At 46.7% G+C, this 22,474-nt stretch overlaps 1 protein-coding gene across 6 annotated transcripts in view; it reads left to right on the top strand.

The window, feature by feature from the left end:
* The window catches only part of TRIO (trio Rho guanine nucleotide exchange factor), a 373,890-nt gene extending 365,105 nt beyond the window's left edge, over positions 1-8,785 (top strand). For all 6 annotated transcript variants that reach the window (XM_082458354.1, XM_082458353.1, XM_082458351.1 and 3 more), the window contains 4 exons: positions 1,115-1,193; positions 2,912-3,112; positions 5,655-5,793; positions 6,414-8,785. In XM_082458354.1, the coding sequence (XP_082314480.1) occupies positions 1,115-1,193; positions 2,912-3,112; positions 5,655-5,793; positions 6,414-6,968 (974 nt within the window). In that variant the 3' untranslated portion in view covers positions 6,969-8,785. The remainder of the gene's footprint in view (positions 1-1,114; positions 1,194-2,911; positions 3,113-5,654; positions 5,794-6,413) is intronic.
* The last annotated feature ends 13,689 nt before the right edge of the window (positions 8,786-22,474 follow it).

Below are 22,474 nucleotides of genomic sequence, written 5' to 3'. Positions count from 1 at the left end.
GATGCTTTAGCTCTAAGAGAAGCTATCCTCAGTCAGTCTCATGTAGAATAGAATGAAAAGAAAGGAAAGATGGGAGTGTGGGTGAGCCCCGAGCAGGCTCTGTACCCGTCCTAGGCCGTAACAGCCCTTCCAGAGGGTGTGTCCTCCCAGCCCTTCCGTGAGCGCAGGACGACCCTGGTGGGACTAAAGCCCTTGCTCTCTCCATGCCCAGCAAGGTCTGATCTCTCTCCTCAGCTAAACCCTGAGCTGCTGGCAGCAGAACTCGTATCTTAGGCCTTTTAGCATTTCCTGTAGATGCGCTTGACGTATGCAGATGCTTAGTGAGCAACACGTACTGGCTGATTCCCAGCTGCCATTTCACAGCTGTGCCAGCTGTGCCAGCTGTGCAGCCCAGGGCTGCTGAGATTTCTCCTGGGTCCTCCAGCTGCACCAGGTGTAGGATGCAGCCTCCTAGAGTGACACTTAAAGAACTAAAATAAGTTAAATAAATTAAATAAAACCAATTTTTTAAAACTATGGTAAGTAAATAAATAAAAGGACTAAAAGATGAATTGAGTCCAGGAGTGCCCTGTGTGTAGACAGTAAACAGAATTGTCTTTAGAAGTTTTTATGTTGTATATCTTAATCCCGTATATTTTAACCTCATAAGTCAAAGAAGGGAAGGGTTCTGGTTTTTGGATCACAGCGCAGGAAAGGAAGATAATTTTGAATTTGACAGTAGAGAATCACCAATGTTCTAATTTTTAAAAGATGTCACAAAAAGTATACAGGTGATTTTTTTTTTTTTTTTTTTTTTAACAAATCCCTGGTGAAAGCAAGGGAGCTTAGGGAGACAGAAGGCTGTTCATAGGAATGGTCTTACAGAAGTGCAAATGGGAAAATAATGGAAAAGCAAGTGTGTGTTTATTTCTGTCACATAAATCCATCTTTGTCTCATACTAAGTCCCAGCGCCGTGTGGATTTTATACTTCTGGTGCATCTCCATTTCCACGAGCCTCCGTTCAGATGTTCAGCGGCCCGGGCAGCTGCCACGTTGGACAGCGCAGGGCTCTAGTCTCCTTCCCCGAGAGGCGCCCCGTACGCCAGGCTCAGGCAGATGCTGCCTTTCTTGCAGGTCCAGGGAGTGATGGCATCATGGTGACCTGGAAGGACAACTTTGACTGCTTCTACAGCGAAGTGGCTGAGCTTGGCAGGTACGGCGGAGAACCCGGAGCCCCCCGCCCGGAGATCGCAGAGTGAGAGACACGACTCTGTAGGAGCCCACAGAGAAAGTTCAATGGCGGATTTTGCCAGCAGTTGGAAGTTAGATGTATTACATCCGAAATGTAACCTGTAATTGCCTTTTGGTATTAAACACTGAGGAAGTGAGGAGGAGATTTCCAGTGCAGGTTCCAAGAGAGAATTAAGGCTCAGTACCGTGAGCCGTCCGGTGATGCGATGAATTCCCTCCTGCTCCGTGTCCAGGGCAGCACTAGCTACGCCCCATCCTTGGGAGAATCCAGGGGCGAGTCACTCAGACCCTTTCTCATGGGACATTATTCTCTGGAACCCAGTTGAGAGGGGCTGAATGTGTCCTCCAGGTCTCAGCTGTGCCTGGAGATTTAGGGTCCCCCTGCGTAGACCAAGAGGGGGCTTCGACAGAGAGGGGCCGTTCCCCTCCGGATGGCAGCCAGGGCTCAGGCGGTGGCTCAGCGGCGCCCTCGGTCACCCCGCCCCTTCTGCCACGGCACGGCACTCAGCCGCACCTCCTGTCACGTCCCGTAGGGCAAGAAGAAGGTCAGAAGCATGACAGCTGGGCTTGTCCCCGTTAAAAGCTTTCCAAGAACCCCCCCGCAGCAGCCTCATACACTCCGGTGGCCACTCCTGGTCCGCTGGCTCCAGGGACCCACGCACACGCCTGTGTGGATCAGCCCGAAGCGCCCGTCAGTCACCTGTCGCCGCACGAGGCTCAGCCCTGCTGTCCGGAGCAGCAGAGGTGTATCACTTTGTGCAGCGTGCCACTGACCGGACAGTTATTCTCTTGGTCCCTCCTGGGCTCGGTCAGCTGGCACCCCCATGCCTCACCCGCGTGTCTGTGGCCTCTCTCCACGTAGACGTTCACCCTGGGCCTCCTCGTGTGATGGCAGACGCAGCCCGGGAGAGCAGAAGCAGAGGCTGCAGCCTCTCAGGGCCCAGCTTCAGAAATTAACCACCACACTTTGTCCACATTCTGTGGACGCAAACAGCTACCCGCCAGCCCAGGTCCAAGGGAGGAGAAAGAGACTCCGCCTGTCCGTGGGAGGAGGGGCAAAGCAGTGTGCCCACCTTCCTCCCCGCAGTCTGCATTCCCCAGCCCCCGAATCTCATCCCACCGTGGCAGCCGGCTCAGGCTTGAGGTCCAGGATCTTGTTATCCGGATCCAGTCGAGGTGCAGCCGCAGCTTCCTGGATGTGGTTCGCTGGGTGCAGCTCCGGAGACCACAAACTAGAGATGAGTTACCAGCCCCCCCGACTCACATCCTGCAGCGGCAAGACAGACACGGGGACGACAGTCGACGCTCCCGTCCGAAGTGGGAGGCGTGGGGTGCCCAGGGGCCACCTAGTAGTCCATTCCAAGCTTCTTCGCGCGGCGAGGTTTCCATGAGAGCAAGGTGGAAGCCGCCTGGTAAATGTCACGATGTCACGGCTGCTCCGTTCAGCGGCGGGAGGACGTCACGTGGCTGTCCTCAGCCAGACGGAGCCCGCCTCTGGGAGGGGAGGGGAGGAGACAGGCACAGGCAGGCTTCCTTGGGGCCGTCGCGTGGCTGCAGCCCCTCCGCTGGTGCCGGGGAGAGCAGGGCCACCAGCTGGGGAGGCTGCCTGGGTCAAAACAGTCTTTTCTCCGTGACACGCTCAGAGTCCTCTGTTAATGGTCTTCTCCACCTGTCTTCTAGGGGCAGATTCTCTGTCGTTAAGAAATGCGATCAGAAGGGCACCAAACGAGCAGTGGCCACTAAGTTCGTGAACAAGAAGTTGATGAAGCGCGACCAGGTCACCCACGAGCTCGGAATCCTGCAGAACCTCCAGCATCCGCTGCTGGTTGGCCTCCTCGACACCTTCGAGACCTCCACCAGCTACGTCCTGGTTCTGGAAATGTGCGTACGCGCCAGCTGCCTCTCCTCTTTCTGGCGCTCGGCCTCAACCCCCAGTGGTCTTGCTGTTTATTCTCCAAGAAGTATAGAAATCAGGATTTTAGGATTCACAGAACTTCTAAAAACACACGTCTGCTCTCAGAGACCACAGTTCTAGAGCTTTCCAGCAGTGCTAGAGGGAAGTATAGCTGCCTGACAAGGAAGCACAAACCTAGCATCAAAATGCTCCCCACCCAGGCTCCCTCGGGCGTCTCAGCCAACCTGGAGATGCCCCCTGGTTCCCAAAGGTCCCGGGAGGCCAGGCCTCTGCAGACCTCACCCCTGCTCGTGCCCTCGGGCTGACCTGATACCACGTGTCTGCCCAGCTGGGCGAGGCCGGCTGGTGGGCGCCTGCAGCGGGCTGGCTCAGACCTGCTCGTGTCTGATGCTTTGGCGTCCAGCTCTGCCCCGGGGCCCATCCTGCCCCTCCAAGGGTGATGAGAACGGGAGCGTAGGTGCGCCCTCTGGAGGGGGGTGGCTCCCCCAGGGCAGCCCGCTGGTCCCCGTGGTGCTTACTGGGCCCTGTGTGCCATCTCGGGAAACATTGGAGTCGTTTAAAGATGACCCCAGAGCAGGGGGCCTCAGCCTGGGGACATTTTGCCCCCCAGGGGACATTTGGCAAAGTCTGCAGACATTTTGCTGGTCACAGCTCGCCGTCCCGCAGGGCACAGGGCAGCCCTGCAACGGAGGACCATTGTCCCAAAGTATCAGTAACACCAGGTTGAGAAGCCCTGCCCTTAGAACATTCTGGTCTCTCTGAGACACCTCGTCATGTAGCTTTGTTGAAATTCCTAGTCCTCCTTTTCAGGGGGAGTCATTTCATACATTTACTTGGATTCACGAGTTCGTTTCCATCGGCCAGAGTGCCATCTTTTGTGCCATTTCCTAGTCCTTGACGCGTTGTTGGGAAGAGTGGGCCTGGCACGAGGACCAGCCGTGGAGCGCGCGGGGCGCGCTCACAGGGACCGTGGGCTCCTCGCTCGCGGGGACTCCCTTGAGGCCCCGCACCCACCATCCCATCGGTCACGTTCGTAAGGAGTTTGGAAGTGTCTCCGTGTCACAGCCTTCACAGGTGCAGCTGCTGCAGGGCCCTCGGCGCCAGGTCCAGCCCCAGCCCCGCTCCCCGCCGACCCCGGGGAGGGGATGTTTCGAGGGTGTCCCCGCCCAGGGCTCCCGCTGGAGCATCTCTGTGGGCCTGTTCAGCCCTCTCTCCAGCCTAACAAACCTCCCAGATGGCGGAGGGAGCAGGAAGGACCTCCGCCCTCCCCAGCCGCCCCCAAGGCTGGCCGTCGTGTGCGAAGGGCAGGTCGGAAGACCTGGGGCTCGTTTCTCAACCTCGGCTCCCGTGGACTCTCAGCTACTTGAGGGATTGTTACGGGGCTAAAACGATGTCCAGGCAGAGGCCTGGCCCCTGTGGGCCCTCAGTACCGGGGAAGGCGCTTTCTGGCTCTCGAAGCTTGGTGACTAAAAGCCTCTGCTCATCTTCCCCAGGGAGTTGCAACAGAAAGAGAGTCCTAGAGTCCTTGTCAGAAATCTCCTGCAGGACCTCGGTTTCTGGTGTACATTTTCAGTGCATTCAGCTGTCATCTCTTTTCACTGGAAACTAAATGGTTTGGCCTCATTGTTGCTGTTAGTAGGGTTTATTTTCGTAACAAACTACTTACTACCAAAGTTCCCTTGATTACTTGACATTACGAAACAGGTGGCTGATCTTTCCATAAATTTCTGTTTTGCAAAGAGGGCAGCCTAGCCCAGTGTTCAGGGAGGCCGGGGCCAGACCACCTCATTGCAAGTCTAGCCTTTCCTTATGAGCTGTGTGACCTTGGGAAAGTTACATACCTTCTCTGTGCCTCCGTTTCCTCATCTGTAAAATGGGGACCATAAAACACTCTTCCCAGAGAGTTGTTGTGAGGATTAAGTGAATGGGTAGAAAGCACTTAGTCCCTGGCACAGGGCAGCTCTGTATAGGTGTTTTTTAAATGTTAAAAGTAATTTCACAGTAGGAAGACTTTGAGTCCAACGTGAAGCCCTCACTGTATTGTCTGTGTCTTAACAGTCTCTCATTCAGCCATCACATGACCCATTTTCCAGATGGCGAGACTAAGGCTTGGGGAGGTGGTCCCACATTATCCCCTCCTCCAGCAGGTACCTGCAGAGTGCCTGCTGTGTGCCAGGCACTGCCAGGCAGCTTGCCCAGGTCTTGTGCTCACATCCAAGGGGCAGGGTTTGAGTCAAGCCTGCTGGGAGCGGGGTTGGGGAGCCTGGGTGCACCCATCTCCGCCTCCCAGTTCTCTCTGTGGGTCCAGATGCCTTGTTCCCCACTTGTGCCTCCACAGTGAGCTTAAAAAGAAATCGCCCTCTTGATCCCGTCCTGCCTTCAGGTAGTGGTATGATCCCCAAAAGCTGACAGAACATTGATAACAGGGCACGGAGGTGATGCGTATATCGCAGGAGATGGGTCTAAAGTGACCGACCCGCACCGTAACGCGCATTCCTCCCTCTGCAGGGCTGACCAGGGACGGCTCCTGGAATGTGTGGTGCGATGGGGAAACCTCACGGAGGGGAAGATCAGGGCATATCTGGGGGAGGTTCTGGAAGCCGTCCGTTACCTTCACAACTGCAGAATAGCACACCTGGACTTAAAGGTTAGTGGGGCCCCGGGGACGGGAAAGCCGAGGGACCCCAGCGCGGCCACGCGGGATGCAGAGCCCACTCTCGGCCTGTCCTCTGAAGCCAGGCCAGGAGCCCGCGGGGACTGGGGACCAACACAAGGGGTGGGAGATGGGAGCAGTGATTTCTAATCTCTGTTTTTAAACGTTGGATATACACAAGCAATAAAGTACCAGGTAAACGTGTGAGGTCTTCAGACATTTCTTGCGATTTCAGGGGGTTCCTGTGAGTGTCGCTGGGTCGGGGTGGGGCTGGAGCAGGGTGACGGAGGCGGGAGGCGGAGGCAGAGTCGGAGGCGGGAGGCCTGAGGCGGGAGGCGGGAGGCGGAGGGTCGCTGCCGCCACCGCCGGGAGGGAAGTGAATCCCCGGCTTCACTCACCCGCACGGTTTAACACGGCAGCTGTGCGTGAAAGTTCCAGAGAAGTCAGGGCAGCTTCTCCTCTGTGTGGGCTCTTTGTCCTCCCGAGGGCTTTGTCCTGTCTCGCACGTGGACGGCCGGCGCCAGTCGACCTGGCAGGTGCCTGGTGAGCCTCGCACCTCAGCTGGAGACGCGGGTGGCTGGGGTGGGTGACGGTTGTCTTGTCCTGTCTCCTAGCCCGAAAACATCCTAGTGGGTCAGAGTTTAGCCAAGCCAACCATCAAACTAGCGGACTTTGGAGATGCTGTCCAGCTCAACACGACCTACCACATCCACCAGCTACTGGGGAACCCCGAGTTCGCAGCCCCCGAAATCATCCTGGGGAACCCGGTCTCCCTGACCTCGGACACGTGGAGTGTTGGAGTGCTGGCCTATGTGCTTCTCAGCGGCGTGTCCCCCTTCCTGGACGACAGCGTGGAAGAGACCTGCCTGAACATTTGCCGGCTAGACTTTAGTTTCCCAGATGACTACTTCCAAGGAGTGAGCCAGAGGGCCAAGGACTTCGTGTGTTTCCTCCTGCACGAGGACCCTGGCAAGCGTCCCTCGGCTGCGCTGGCCCTCCAGGAGCAGTGGCTGCAGGCGGGCCACGGCCATGGCCACGGCAAAGGCGCGGGCGTCCTCGACACGTCCAGACTGACCTCCTTCATTGAGCGGCGCAAACACCAGAACGATGTTCGACCGATTCGTAGCGTTAAGAACTTCTTACAGAGCAGGCTCCTGCCTAGGGTTTGACCTGTCTTGAAGTCCTTTCTCATTCTCTTTCACCTGCCAATCAGCTGTGCGTTTGAATTTTGAAGAGAAACACAAACCAACATAACTGATCAGCTGCCGTACGTTCATCGTGTGAAATTGCATTCCGAGTGAGCTGTGCTCGGCAGTGCCTGGGACTCGGGCTGCAAGCTGTGCTGGGGTGGAGGACCTTCTCGAACGCTCTGCGAGGGCGGAGACAGCATTGCTGTGTCACAGTCTTTTATTCAGGTTTCTGCAAAAAAATAAAAGGAAACTTTTTTAAACGAACATGAGTAGAATTTTGCAAATTTAACATTTTCCAGGATTTCTTCAAGGAAGCGAAATGCCTATGTTCAACCACTGGTGTTAACGAACAAAACAGAGATACTGGACACCTCTGGGGAAGACCCCCGCCCTAGCGGCGGCCGTCTCCGCGGCCTCGTCCAGCTCGGGGTCCCCCTGGCTCTGAGCTTTTCCAGCTGCTTGGTCTGTGTGCCTCTGGCCCCGACGCCAGACTAGGCTTCTGAAACGTGCATTCGACCTCAAACTTTTGCATAAAAATAGAATGAATCGTTTTGCTCTGATGAAATGTAGGCCTTACTTGTATATAAGACTGGTCCTGCCTTCGGTCTGTCCTTTCCTCCCCCCACCCGCCTTGCCCCCCTGCCCCCCACTCCCCGCCTCCCGCCCGGGGCTTCCTCTGGGGGTCTGAGGGGTCTGCCCATCCACCGAGGACATCGGGTTGGCTCCTGCCCCTCTGCCCCTCCCCACACGTCCCACCCCCAAGCCGTCAATCAGATTGTTGAGCAGTATACAGTCAGATGAAAATACTGTAAATGCACTCATTGGGGTTTTTTTGGTTTTATTTCATATCATGTGCAATGTTGTGGCTTTAACATTTTATGCAACTATTTATGAAGACCTCTGTTGTACCTGTAATAAATATATAGAAAAAGCACATACTTCGTACGGTGAGCTTTATGGTTTTGTGCGTGTGTCGGGGGGGGTGGGAGGGGGGTCTTTGCCCTGTGCCATCGGTTCAAAGAGGCTTAACTCTTCGTGAAATTTGTCAGTTTTGAGGACTGTAAAAAGTGATTTCATACTCTGAATATAAAACTGGATAATAGGGTAATGTTTTAAATTTTATTATGCTATTATTCAGAATGCCAAAGTATTATTTTTCTTTTCCCAAAATCAGTCTGGACATTTCCTACTTTTTAGACTTTTTGACATTCAACTTTCTGTACAAAAATTGGCTGGATTTTGAGCTTTTGGTAAGAAATAAAAGCCAATTAAGCACTAGCCGCCTGGAGGCTGGTAGTGACGTCTGTGGCACTGTGGCAGAATTCACGCTGGTGTGGGAGGCCCTCAACAAAAGACGCTGCGTTTCTGGGCACGCTTGAATTTTTCTGGATGTCTTTTTATCCTCGTTGTGTGAAATACACTAAAAAAAACAAAAAACAAAAAAACAGCCCGCTTCCCAAGCCAGCCAGACACCTGGGTCTTCAGCCATAAACTGGCATAGTTGAGCTTTGCAGCTTCCAATGTATTTTATTTATTCTTTTGTTGGGTTTTTGTTTGTTTCTTGTAAAATTGTACAGAAACTTTTTAAAATAAATTGGATTCAAAACTGGATGTGTATTCGTAACCTCACAACTTTTATTTGTGTATTGTTTCTTTTATTATTTCAGTTAAATTTTTACATTATTTTGCATGTATATTTCTTTGTACAGAGACCTTACATGTTTACACAGTATGATGTGATGTAAATATTTTATTTTGCCATCAGTTATTTTAAAAAATTAAACATATTTGCCTGATTTTTGTGTTAGGCCTTTTATTCAAGTTGGTCACTATTGAATCAAAACGCGAGATCAATGAGGGAGAGACTGAAGGAGAGGCCTCTGGTGGGTCAGGGGAGGGGCGTGGGGAGGAGAATATTCTGGATTGGGAATCCACTGTAGGCCACCAGCAACGGGAGTCGGTCATACCCCTGCAGACTAGTGCACAACCCAGACTCAGAAGACACTGGCATATAAACCAGAACGTCGGCTGACTGTTTACAGAGGGGCTGCACCGGTCCTGGTTAGAATAACTAAGGTACCCCTGGTTCTTGATGTACACGTAATCAGAGCAAGGGGAAAAGCTGTTGCAACTTGGCCACAGAAAAGCAAAATTAATGTCGTTCAGATGGATTAAAGCACATGAAACACTAGGTTCCAGCACCTGCGTTAGGAACAATCCCAAGAACCCACACCTGCGAAGACCCCCCAGTGGTGGCTTCTGCCTGCGTCTGACAGTAGGTCATCTTTCCTGATGAACACTGTCATCTGTCTTGTTGTGATGCCTTTATGCCTTCTTTTTTGACTTGTTCCCCCGGGATCATGACTCTTTGCTCAGCACACTGTAAAGGCTATATTTTTCATCTGTTTGATCCTGAAGTTAAGACAAGTGTGAGAGGATGACATTTGTGCTAAGACCCCAAGTCCGGGCGTGGGAAGCTCGCCCCCCCTGAGGTGTGTGCTTCCTCCCGGGCACCAGGGCAGCGATGCTTGGTGGGCCCTGGAGGGACGGAAGTGCAGGGTCAGTCCTGATACGCCGCAGCAGCTCGGCGTCAGGCCCCAGAGGGAGTCGTGTGGCCACCACGTGGCACACCTCAGCAGCAGGAGGGAGGCAAGGCTCTGCTGTTTTTTAATCGGACACTTGTTGAAGGAAGTAGTTATGCCTGCGGGTTAGCAAAGCATCCCACGAGTGAAAAGTGTCCTATCATGATCACTACCTAGATTTCTCAAATAACAAAATATTATTCTGCATGTTACTCTTTATACATTGTGTGTGTGTGTGTGTGTGTGTGTGTGTATATATATATATAAAATTTTAATCCAGGCATTCTCTTTAGCTCTAAAGGAAAAAGGATGACCAGTATTTTTGTGCAATAAATTATGAGTATCATCTTATAGCAAGTCATATCCAAAGAATATTAGACCATCGTAGACCATTGGAAGGAAAGGCCTTTCAACTGTACATCTTTGAGACATAACTGTAGAGACAAAGAATCCGTGGGATTGATAGGTTGCTCTGTGTGTGAGTGTGTGTGCGTGATTTAACTTACAAAAAATAAAGTACACAAACCATAAGTAAATAGCTCAATACATTTCTATACATGTGTTTGTACCTGTGATCATCACCCAAAGCAAAATAGTCCAGTATTTCCACCGTCCCCCAGAAGATTCCTCCAGCCCCTTCCCAATAGGTCCCTACCTGCCAGAGCTGATGGCTGTTCTGATTTCTATCACCCATGAATTAGTTTGCCTTTGAACTTCACATAAGTAGGATCATCTAGTATGTGCTTTTCAAAATTAAGCTAAACTTTTTGTTGTGAGATCACTGTAGAGTCACATGCAGGTGTATGAAATGTACCCTTCACCGAGATTTCCCCAGTGATAACATCTTGAAAACTCTTAGCACTATGTCACAACCAGGATTTTGACGTCAGTACAGTCAAGGTGCAGGGCATCCCATCGCCACCAGAATCCCTCCTGTTACCCTTTTCTAGCCATACTCACCTCCCTTCTGCCTTTAACCCCTGCCAACCACTGATCCGTTCTCCATTTCTATATTTTGTCATTTCCATAATCTTACATAAATGGAGTCATATACTATATAACCTGAGATGGATTTTCTCACTGAGCGTATTTCTCTGGAAATTCACCCAGGTTGCTGTGGGTATCGAGTTTTCCTTTTTATTACCAAGTGGTATTCCACAGTGTGGATGTACCATAGTTTGTTTAACCATTCACCCATTGAAGGACGTCTGAATTTTTTCCAGCTTTTGGCTGTCACAAGTAAAGCTTCTATGAACATATCTGTACAGATTTTCGTGTGAACATACGTCGTCATTTCTCTGGCATAAATGTCAGACAATTGGCAGATCGTATGGTAGTTGCATATTTCATTTTTGAAGGTTTGCTAAAATGTTTTCCAGACTCTACCATTTTACATTCTCACCAGCAATACATGAGTAATCCAGTGTCTTCAGATCTTTTCCAGCATTTGGTGTTGTCACTGTTTTGACCAGGGATAGAGGGGGCATTCTGACAAGTGCATTGTGACATGTTATTGTGGTTTTAATTTGCGTTTCCCTAATGGCTAGTGATGTTAAACATTTTCCATGTGCTTAATTGCCATCTGTTTATCCTCTTCTGTGAAATGTCTCTTCGTGTCCTTTGCCCATTTTCTCATTGGAGTCTTCGGCTTTTTATTGTTGAGTTTTGAGAGTTCTTCATATATTCTAGATACTAGTCCTTTGTCAGAGATGTGATTGTCAAACATTTTCTCCCACTCTGTAGTGTGTCCTTCAATTTTCCAAACAGGATCTTTCATAGAGAAAAAGATTTTAATTTGATGGAGTCCTACTCATCAGTTCTTTCTTTTCTGGATCTAGCTTCTTGGTATTGAGTCTAAGAACTCTTTACCTAGCCCTACATTGAAGCTTTTTCTCCCAAGTTTTTTGTTTTTTCTAAACGTTTTTAAGTTTTACATTTAAGTCCATGGTCCATTTTGAGTTAATCTTTGTATAAGGTATGAAATATAAGTTGAGGGGTTTTTGGGTTTTTTTTGTTTGTTTTCTTGCTGTTGTTTTGCAGATGGATGTCGAGTTGTTCTAGCACTGTTTGTTGAAAAGGCTACCCTTCTTTGATTTTGTTAAAAATCAGTTGGGCCCATTTATGTAGGTCTATCTCTGGGTTCTCTGTTCTGTTCCACTGATCTAATTACCTGTCCCTCCACTGAAACCACACAGTTTTGATGACTGTTGCTATTCAGTAAGTCTTGAAATCGGGTAGACTGTACTGCTCCTCCCCCCATTTTATTCTTCTTTTTCAAAATTGTTTTAACTGTTCTAGTTCCTTTGCCTTTCCATATAAATTTTAGGATACTCTTGTTTTTATCTACAAAATATCTTGCTGGAGGTTTTATAGAAATTGCGTTAAACCTGTATATCAATTTGGGAAGAATTGACATCTTTACTATGTTGAGTCTTCCAATCCATGAATACACTGTAGCTCTCCATTTATTTAGATTTTCTTTGATTTCTGTCATCAGCATTTTGTAGTTTTAAAATTTCTTGTATATGTTTTGTTAGAATTATACCTAAATATTTCTCTTTTTTTAAGCAATTATAAATATTGTATTTTTTCTTTTGGTGTCCATGAATTCATTGCTACTATTCAGAAATACAATTAATTTTTTAATGTTTATCTTTTATTCTACATATTTGCTAAACTCACTGGTTCTAGGTGTTTTTGTAGATTTCTTAGGATTTTCTACATAATTATGTCATCTGCAAATAGAGAACAGTTATATTTCTTCTGTTCCAATTTGTATGCCTTTTATTTCTTTTTCTTTCCTTATTTCACTAGCTACAACTTCTAATATTATGTTGAATACAAGTGGTGAGAGCAGACATCCTTGTCTTGTTCCTCATCTTAAGTGGAAAAGCATTCCATCCTTCACCATGAAATACAATGTAAGCTATAGATTTTTATACATACTCTTTACCAAGTTGAGGATGTTCTCCTCCATCCCTGTTTTTCTGAGAGTTTTTATCATGAATGGGTGTTGAATATTGCCAGATTTTTTCTGTATCAATAGATATGATCATGTAATTTGTCTTCTTTAACCTATTAATATGGTGCATTATACTGATTGATTTTTTTGAATATTGAGCCGACCTTGCATCCTTGGAATGAACCCAACTAAGTCATGGTGTATCATTCTTTCTCTGTTTCTGAATTGTATTTACTAATATTTTGTTAAGGATTTTTATGTCTATATTCATAAGGAATAGTGGTCCATAATTTTCTTTTTTTGTACTTTCTTTGTCTGGTTTTGGTATTAGGTACTACTAGCTTCATAAAATGAATTGAGAAGTGTTAGCTCCTCTTCTGTTTTCTGGAAGAGATTGTATAAAATTGGTGTTAATTCTTTAAATGTTTGGGAGACGTCTCTAGTGGAACCATGTGGCCTGGAGATTTCTTTATGTGAAATTTTTGCTTTATGAATTCACTTTCCTTAATTGTCATAGTTATTCAAATGATCTATTTCATATTGAGTGAATTGTGATAGTTTGTGCTTTTCAGATTGATCTATGTCATGTCTAGTTATTCAATTATTGATAGAAGAATGTTGAAGTCTCCAACTATAATTACGGATTTTTCTGTTTCCTCTTTCATGTCTATCTGGTTTTGCCTCATACATATTTTGCAGCTCTGTTCTTTGACACACACATACTTGGGATAACTGTGTCTCCTTGGCAGGTTAACCCTTGTATCACTTTGTAATATATTCCATTCTTCTCTCTAGTAATTTCCTTTGCTCTAATACCCACTTCATCTGATATTAATGTAGTCACTCCTACCTTTTTTAAACTAATGTTTGCATCATATATCTTTTCCATCCTTTAACTGTTAACATAACTATATCATTATATAGGAGTAGATTTCTTACAGACAGCATACAATTGGATCATGCTTTTTAATCCACAGTGCCCATTTCTTTTAGTTGGTGTATTTAGATTATTTATATTTAATGTAATTATTTGTAAAAGTAAGGCTTAAGCCTGCACTTTTATTTTTTGGCTTATTGTTCTTTTCTCTGGTTTCCATTTCTGTTTTCTTTCGCCTGCCTTCCTGTGGGTTGCTTGAGCACTTTTAGAATTCCATTTTGCTTCATCTCTACTGATTTCTTTGTATCACTTTAGTGGTTTCTCTAGGTATTATATATCCATAACTCATCACAGCCTACCGGTGTCACCATTTTACCACTTTCTGTGACACTTCCCTCTCTTTTTGTCACATTACCCTCTCCAGTTTATAACTGTTGTAAATATCTCCTCTATTCAGAACACATCACACAATGTTAGAACTTTGCTTCAACTGTCAAACATAATTAAAAGGACTAAAATGTACTCTGTTTACTCATATTTTTGCTCTTTCCATCATTCTTTCTTCCTTTCAGATATTCCAGGGTTTCTTCCTTTATCCTTCCCTTTCTACTTAGAGAACTATCTTAAACCATTCTTTTAGGGTAGTTCTGCCAGCAACATATTCCCTTAGTTTTCCTTCATCTGAAAATGCCTGGATTTACCCTTTCGTTCCTGATATTTTTCCTGGACCTTGAATTCTGGGCTGACAGGTCTTTTCTTTCAGCACTTAGAAAATGTGCCACTTCCTTTGGGCTTTCATGACTTCTGATGAGAAATCTACTGTCATCCAAATTTTTTCTCTTATAAGTAAGATGTTTTTCTCTCACTTTCAAGATTTCTTTGTTTTTAGTTTTCACAAGTTTGCCCATGATGTGTCTTAGTGTGGATTTATTTGTGTTTATTCTGTCTGAGATTCATTCAGGTTCTTGAATCTGTAGGTTTATATCTTTTGCCAAATTTCAGTCATTTTTTTCCAGTACTTTTAGAGCCCTGCCTTCTTTCTTCTCTCCTTCAAAGACTTCAGTGACATGAGTATGTAGACATTTTTGACTTGGTCCCGCAGGTCTCTGAGGCAGTGTTCTTCCCCTCCCCACCTCCCCAAGCTGTTTTCTCTTTGTTGTTCAGATGGGGTAACTTCTATTTTTCTATCAGCCAGTACACTGAGTCTTTCTTCTGTCCACCCATACACTCCTATGTTGAACCCATACACTGAGTTTATTTTGGCTGTTGTATTTCTATGTTCTAAAATTTCATTTGTTTTTTCTTTATATCTTCTATTTGGTCACTGAGACTTTTGATCTTTTCATTTATTTCAAGCATGTTTGTAATTGTTCCCTGAAGGGTTTTTATCATGGCTGCTTCCAAACTTTTGTCAGATAATTCTAACATCCCTGGCATCTAATGATTGGTGTCTATTGCTTATCTTTTTTCATGCAAGTTGAGATTTTCCTGGTTGGTATCATGAATGATCTGCACTTGAAATGGAGACATTTTAGGTATTATGTGGTTGTGAGACTCTGAATCTCAGTTAAACCTTCTGATTTAGCTGACTTCCTCTGACACCTTTCCAGCAGGGGGAGGGGGCTGGGTGCTGCCTCATTAATGGTGAACAGGGTTCTGGGTTCCACGAGGCCTCCCCAGACACCATGGGGAAGATACAAGTCCTGACCCTGCACTAGGACTCCTCTGACACCACCCCAGTGGGGAAGGGAAGGGGCCCTGTGATTGCTTGGTGGGATGGGAGCAGAAGTGTAGGCTTTTTTTTTTTTTTTTTTTTTGCCTGTCACAATAAAGTTTATTATGAAAACAGGCTGGTGTGGGGACAAGGGGACAGACAAGTACATTTAGATTGGGTGGCTCAGGTGAAATAGTGCGGCTTCTTCACATTGATGCCATACTCGCTGAGGGCAGGGGTCAAGTCCTCCATGGTTAGAGTGTACTTGCGGTCCTTGCTCTTGCTTCGGGAACTGCCAGAGGCTGTGCCCTTCATTTTGCAGTGCTGTAGGGCATCGTTGGCAATATCTGAGATAAAAGGGGTTGGGGGATCTTGTTACTGCCCTTAGGGGATGTAGGTCCCAGCTCCCTATTTGGCCTCCTCTAACACCACCTTGGCTGGGGGCAGGGGGTGCCCATTGTAACCTGACAAAGGTGGGGATCTAGGCTCCCCCCGCTCAGTCTTTGCTGCTGGGTGGGGGTGATGGCCAGTATCTTCTGTAGTGTCTGGCTGAGTGAAAAAGTTATTGCCTGAAAGTTTTTGTCATGCAAGGCTGCCCCTTCCCTGGTCCTTTGTCTAGAGAGAGCAGGGCTGTGTTTGGACCTTCGTTGACTGCATCTATTGGCATTTCTAAATTGCAGACTTCTTCAGCTCTCAGACTGGGATATCCAAGGCAAAAAGAAACCCAGAGAACTCAGCTGGGTTCTCAGCTTTGAGCTCCCTCACTGCTCTGCTTTCTTCCCTTCACCTTGCAGAGTCTTCTTAAGTTTGTTTTATGTAAAATGTCCAGGGTTTTCACTGTACTTAGTTGGCGAGAATAGGAAAAGTATATCGAGCCCAGCTTCCCAGAAATAGAAGTCCAGAATCAGTGCTTCTCTTTTTATTTGTTAATTTTAAGATTATGTGACATTGGTCTCCTGAGAGGTACAAAAACAACTGCATAATCTTCTTTTCAAAAGCGACCGATTTTATCAATTATAAGAGGGGGGAACTACACAACCCGTAATGGTCAGAATTTAAGTTCATTGTACATTTTACTGTCTGTGCCTTTTCTTGACTCATTTCTTGTTGAAGCCTTATTTAACTACCAACACTGCTATTCTACTCCTATGCCACAGTAACCAGACAGAATACCTAGGCAAGGATAACTGACGAGGATGGCAAGTGATGGCCGGGCTTCTGAGAGCCAGTGGCCTGGACGGGAAGAGGTGGGCCTGGGACAGGGCCGGAGGGCCTGCAGAGAATGCATGGCCAGCCCTGGTCTCTAGAAACATCTGGAGGGATGAAGAACGTTGCCTCAAGTATCTTCTAGAAGGGGGCATGCGATGAATTGTCCAACAGAAGTTCTGAAGGAGCAGAAAAGAGCAGGGTTTCCAGACTGGCCTCGGGTTGGGTCCAGGCGTCAGGTTGCTCCAGCAATGGCAAGGTTGGGAGAGAAGGATATGATTCTGCTGTAATTTACGGCAGCAGAACATTTGCTTCCTTAGAGATCTCTTGCTTCCATTGGCCGTTTCTCATTTACAAGTCAAAGCTTTTATAGGGGTTTGTCTTTGACTCTGTGGCTCTCATTCTATTGAAGCCCCAGTGCAGAGGCCTCTTCTCAGGACTGCTGAGTTTACCAGAGCATTTTCCTGCTTCCTCCTTCCATAGAATATAACAGGTAAAGGGCTTGCAAGGCAAAGCCTCCTGTGAAAGTCCAAGAAAAGTGGAGCCTTTAAAACTAATTGCCTCCTTTATAATTACTGCTTATAGAAAACATGCATCTCTGCTCCATTTTTGAAGATTAAAAAACCTTTCACTTGATATTACCCTATCCATCAGTTTCTTTATAACTAAGTTTACCTCATGTGAATGTGCTTATACAGGAAAGAAGAGGTCAGAACAGGTGACATTAAACAGATTTTTGAGACACACCTACTGATAATTTGAGAACTGCCTACACTGCTGGGTTGTTAAGATATGGAAGTGACCTGGTTTCCCTATTTATTTTAAAATGCTCACACCAAAAGAGAAAAGATGCAAAGCATCACTTTTTTGCAAACATGAAAATTACCTCACGGCACTAAACTGTACCACGCCAGGAGTTATAATATTCCCCAAAGGTGGGAAGAAGTCAGTGTTCCTTTATTTTCTCTTTGAATTTCATGGCCAAGTGGGCAAAATCGGGAATATAAATGAGAGCAGGCGTTGCAGCTGCGCAGATGTTAAATTCACTTGTCTCTGGTCCCCTGGACCATTCCTTTTTTCTTTGATGCCACCTCCCCCCTGTGGGACTTAACAGGCATCAGCTGGGAGCCACCTTCTCTGATGACACGGGCTCTTTTGACCTCAATTGATTTCATCCTTTTGTATAACACTGTGTTAGTTGCCTGTGGCATTTAACAAATTACCACAGACTTGGTGACTTAACACTAAAGTTCATCCTCTCGGGACTTCCCTGGTGGCGCAGTGGTTAAGAATCCACCTGCCAATGCAGGGGACACGGGTTCGAGCCCTGGTCCGGGAAGATCCCACATGCCGCGGAGCAACTAAGCCCGCGTGCCACAACTACTGAAGCCCACGTGCCACAACTACTGAAACCCACGTGCCACAACTACTGAAGCCCACGTGCCTAGATCCCATGCTCTGCAACAAGAGAAGCCACCACGATGAGAAGCCCACGCACCACAACGAAGAGTAGCCCCCGCTCACCACAACTGGGGAAAGCCCATGCGCAGCAACAAAGACCCAGCGCAGCCAAAATAAATAAATAAAATAAATAAAACATTTAAAAAGTAAATAAAGATCATCCTCTCACAGTTCTGGCGGCCAATATCAGTCTTACTGAGCTGAAATCAAGGTGTAAGCAGGGTTGTACTCTCTCCAGAGGCTCTACAGAAGGATCTATTCCTTTCCAGCACTTCCAAGGAGTGTCTGGTAGTTTCCAGCATTCCTTGGCTTGTGGCCACGTCACTCCAATCTTCAAGGCCAGCATCATCAAATCTCTCTCTGCTCCATCCTCACATTGCCTTCTCTTCTGTGTATATAAAAACCTTCTCTGCCTCTCTTTTATAAGGACATTTGTGATGGCATTTTAGGCCCACAGGGATAATCCAGGAGAATCACCCTAGCTCAAGGTCCTTAACTGAATCATATCTTTGCCATAAAAGGTAACATTCCTATGTTCCAGGGATTAGGACATAGATGACTAATGAAGCGTCATTTTTCAACATACCACGCCACCTCTGTGCCAACAATTCCTAACTTTATGTCTCCAGTTCGGCAGTGTCTTACAAAACTAAACATACTTTACTATACATCCCAGCAATCCTGCTCCTTAATATTTACCCAAAGGAGTTGAAAACATGTCCACCCAAAAACATGCACACAGATGTTTATAGCAGCTTTATTCATAATTGCTAAAACTTGGAAGCAACCAAGATGTCCTTCAGTAGGTGACTGAATAAATAAACTGTGGTCCATCCATACAGTGGAATATTATTCAGTACTGAAAAGAAATGAGCTATCGAGCCATGAAATGGAAGAACACTAAATGCGTCATACTCAGTGAAAGAAGGCAGTATGAAGAGGCTGTATCTGGTATGATTCCAACTATATAACATTCTGGAAAAGGCAAAACCAGGGAGACAGTAAAAAGATCAGTGGTGGCCAGGTGTTCAGGGGTAGGGAAGGATCAACAGGTAGAGCACAGAGGATTTTCAGGGCAGTGAAACTACTCTGCATAATCCTATAATGGTGGATATATGTCACTATACTTTTGCACAAACCTGTAGGATACACAACACCAGGAGTGAAATGAAACTATGGACTTGGGGGTGGTGATGGTGTATCTATGTAGGTTCGTCAGTTACAACGAATGCACCTCTCTGGTGCGGGATATTACTAGCCAGGGTGTCTCTGTGTGTTTGGAGAAGGGGGCATGTGAGAAATCTCTACGTTCTGTTCAATTTTGCTGTGAACCTAAAACTGCTGTGAAAAGTAAGTCTGTTTTTTAAAGGGCATTGGCTCCCAGAATTGGCAGACAAAGGACTGCAATCCGAAGTCAAAGAGGATACACAGATGACAATTAGCACTGGAAAGGTAAGTCAACATCACTAGCCACTGGGGAAAAGCAAATTAGGACATGGTGAGTTATCACTACTAGTACCCCCATTACAGCAGCAAAAACTAAAAATAGTGATGACACCAAATGCTGGCGAAGACAGAGAAACTGGATCACTGGTTCCCACATGGCTGGTGGGAACCTAAAATGATACGATCACTCTGGAAAACAGTTTGGCAGTTTCTTTAAAAACTAAACATACACTTACCATACAACTCAGCAGTCACATTGCTGGCCATTTACCCAGGAATGCAGTGAAAATGGACGTGCACACGCCAAGCTGTACACAATTGTCCATAGTGCCTTTATTTCTAATAACCCCAAACTGGGAACAACTACAGTATCTATCTTACAGTAGGTGAACAGCTAAACAAACTGTGGTCCATCCACATCCTGGAATACTACTTAACAGTGAAAAGTAACAAACTACTGATACGCACAATGACTTGGATGGATCTCAAGGGAAGTACACTGGGTGAAAAAAGCAAACTCAAAGGTACATACTGTGTGATTCCATATATACATAACACATTCAAAATGACAAAGTTATGGAGGGGAACACAGCTTAGTGGTTACCAGGGGCTGAGGGTGGTGGTGAGAGAACTCTTATGAGGGAACTGTTCTGTATCTCGATTGCAGTGGTGATTCCACAGATCTACACGTGTGATAAAAGGGCATAGAACTGAGCACATCCATTGTACCAGTGTCAGTTTGCTGGTTGTGACGTTGCACTATAGTTACCTAAAATGTAACCAAACTGGCTGAAAGGTATAAGGGACCTCCCTGTTCTATTTTTGCAACATTCTGTGAGCTTATAATTATTTCAAAATAAAAAGCCCTTGAAAAGTCTTGTCCTTCTCATAGCCAGCCAGAGGCAGAGCTGGCCCAGGACTCATGTTTTAGGATGACCAGCCCACTTCCTCCCCAGACCACTAGTACAGACTTTCCTGGAACCATGAACATCCCACAGACGAAGCTGCTGGGACCAGGGATTACCCCAAGAATACCCTTCCCTCCGATTCAGGAGCCGGAAGTCCCTCCCCGTGCCCCCTGGAGGCTCTCTGCAAAGCCCATGCCAGCCCCCTCTCCCGTCCAGCTCCTGCCTACCTCTTAGCTCTTCCCCTGCTAGGCCAGTGCGAGGCCAGGACGGGGGTGCCGAGGAGGGAGCCCATCCTCAGGGCCTTCTCCCTCAGCCAGCACATGCCAGTCTCAGCCCCAGGCTGCACCCCGTCGCTCCTAATCCCCTTGGGCTCCACACCCCAGAGACCAGGCCCAACCCCATTACTGCACAGTCCAGAAAACGTTCTCACTGGAAGGGGAAGCCAAATTCCATGGGCTGGTCCCCGAGGGCATCTGCGTCCCTCTGGCTAGTTGGGAAGGGGGGTCCTGGGTACTTTCTGGCTTCAGCGGACTGCCAGCTGCCCTGGAAAGCTAACCACTACCTATGCGCCGTTACGTGCATAGGAAATTTTATCCATAACCCCTGTTTCCTATTGGACCACAGTCCAGCTTAGAAGTTGGGACCTGATCTGCTAAGGTGAAAGTGATGGGCCATCCTTATCCTAACATAAACCCCGTGAGTAAACGTCCTTAAACTATCTGCCAAAAGTCCGGGCGGCTTCTACCTCATATTATATGTTGACTCTGTGGGCACAGTGCAGGTTGTTTTTAATGAGGGCGCCAGCTTCACATTTTTATATTTGTGTTTATAGGACTGCTTGCTTCTACGATTAATCTAAAATTCTTAAATGTTTGCTTAAAAAATTGCTGTGTTTGAAAAAAGACTTTTCATAAGGCTATTTATCATTTTGCAAGTGCCAGTAAAAAGAGAACATCGGTTTATTAATTTTAAAAAAAATAAGATATGTGACACTAAATGGAAAAGACCATTTCCTTGCATTGGGTTCCATACACCATTTAAATACATAACACTGTCCTTCACTTCTAAATGACATTAAGGAGAACTAATCTGTCCTAGTATTGACTTTAGGTGGCATTTGGTCTTTTGCCGGGGAGCTTGGCAGTCGTTTCTTTTAGGTTAAATTGCTGCCCAGGCCGGGAAGGAAAACAATGCCTGGAAGATAAGCAAAGTAATTATTAAAAAAAAAAAAAGCCTTGAGCAGATAGCTTTGCTCTCTCAATTAGAGACCTGGAAATAGGTTTCCATCTGTTGGAAGTTTGGCTGCACCTGCTCCTTGCTTAGTCTGGTCTCACTGCAGGGGGACGTCTTTGCTCGCTTCACCAGGGAATAGTAACTGTCAGCTCTGGCCCGTAATCGAAATTGACAGATTCTGGACTTGACATTGAGCAAAACGGTATTGAAGTCCTAACTCTAGGCAAGAATTTCCAGTTCCACACCAGTGATAAGCCATTTGCACCTCACAGCTTAAAGTGCTCCCAAATTTGGAAAGCAGGCAAATCAAACGTGTTTCCATAAAATAATTTCTAAGGAGGATTTGTGAAGCTGAGAGGCCAAGGCTGACCTGACCGTTGCGTGTCCATTGGCGTGGTCAGAACCTTTCCGCTCTGCCTCTGACTTCCGCAAATGGCTTCTATTCCACGGTTCTGTGTCTCTTTCTTGCTTGGGAGCATTTTGATTCCTGAGGAAACTCTAATTGTCTACAGTTGGGAATGATTGTGAAATCTTATCCTCCCTATCAATGGGTGCCAATGTCCCCAAGGCGTTCACGTTTCAGGGTGGGTGGATAAGCCCAAAACAAGGAAGCTATTGCTCAGTGTGAGTTAAAAAAAATTTTTTTTAAGCAAATGTAAATCATAGTCATGAAAGCAGGGATTTGGGGGGTGGTAGCCAGGGTACTTTATGAAAGAAAACTGACTCATTTCTCATAATATTTTTAAAAATAAAATACCTAGGAAAAATCTAACAGAAGGTGCATTAAATCTCTTTATGGGGAGGGGGAGGGGGAGGGGAGGGGGGAGGGGGGAAACTCCAGTAATCAGGACACTGGGATTGACACAGGGACAGACAACCCAGTGGGACAGCCTAGTTTTATCTTTGGTTGTTCTAGGCTATGCCAGGATTCAAAGAGACCATGATTGCTTGGGAGAAGATCCTGGAATTCATACCACCTAGTAAATGGCTGGTACTTATGAGAAAGACCTGGGCTGGACCCACAGGTCAGAGAATCATCAGAATGTTGACGTCAGAGGTATTAAAACTTTCCTGTTAAGAAAAGAAGGCAGAGCAA

This window comes from Balaenoptera physalus (assembly GCF_965194825.1).
Source record: "Balaenoptera physalus genome assembly, chromosome: 3".
NCBI classification, from domain to species: domain Eukaryota; kingdom Metazoa; phylum Chordata; class Mammalia; order Artiodactyla; family Balaenopteridae; genus Balaenoptera; species Balaenoptera physalus.
Note: the sequence above shows the minus strand (reverse complement) of the source record. Positions and strands in the feature narration are given on the sequence as shown.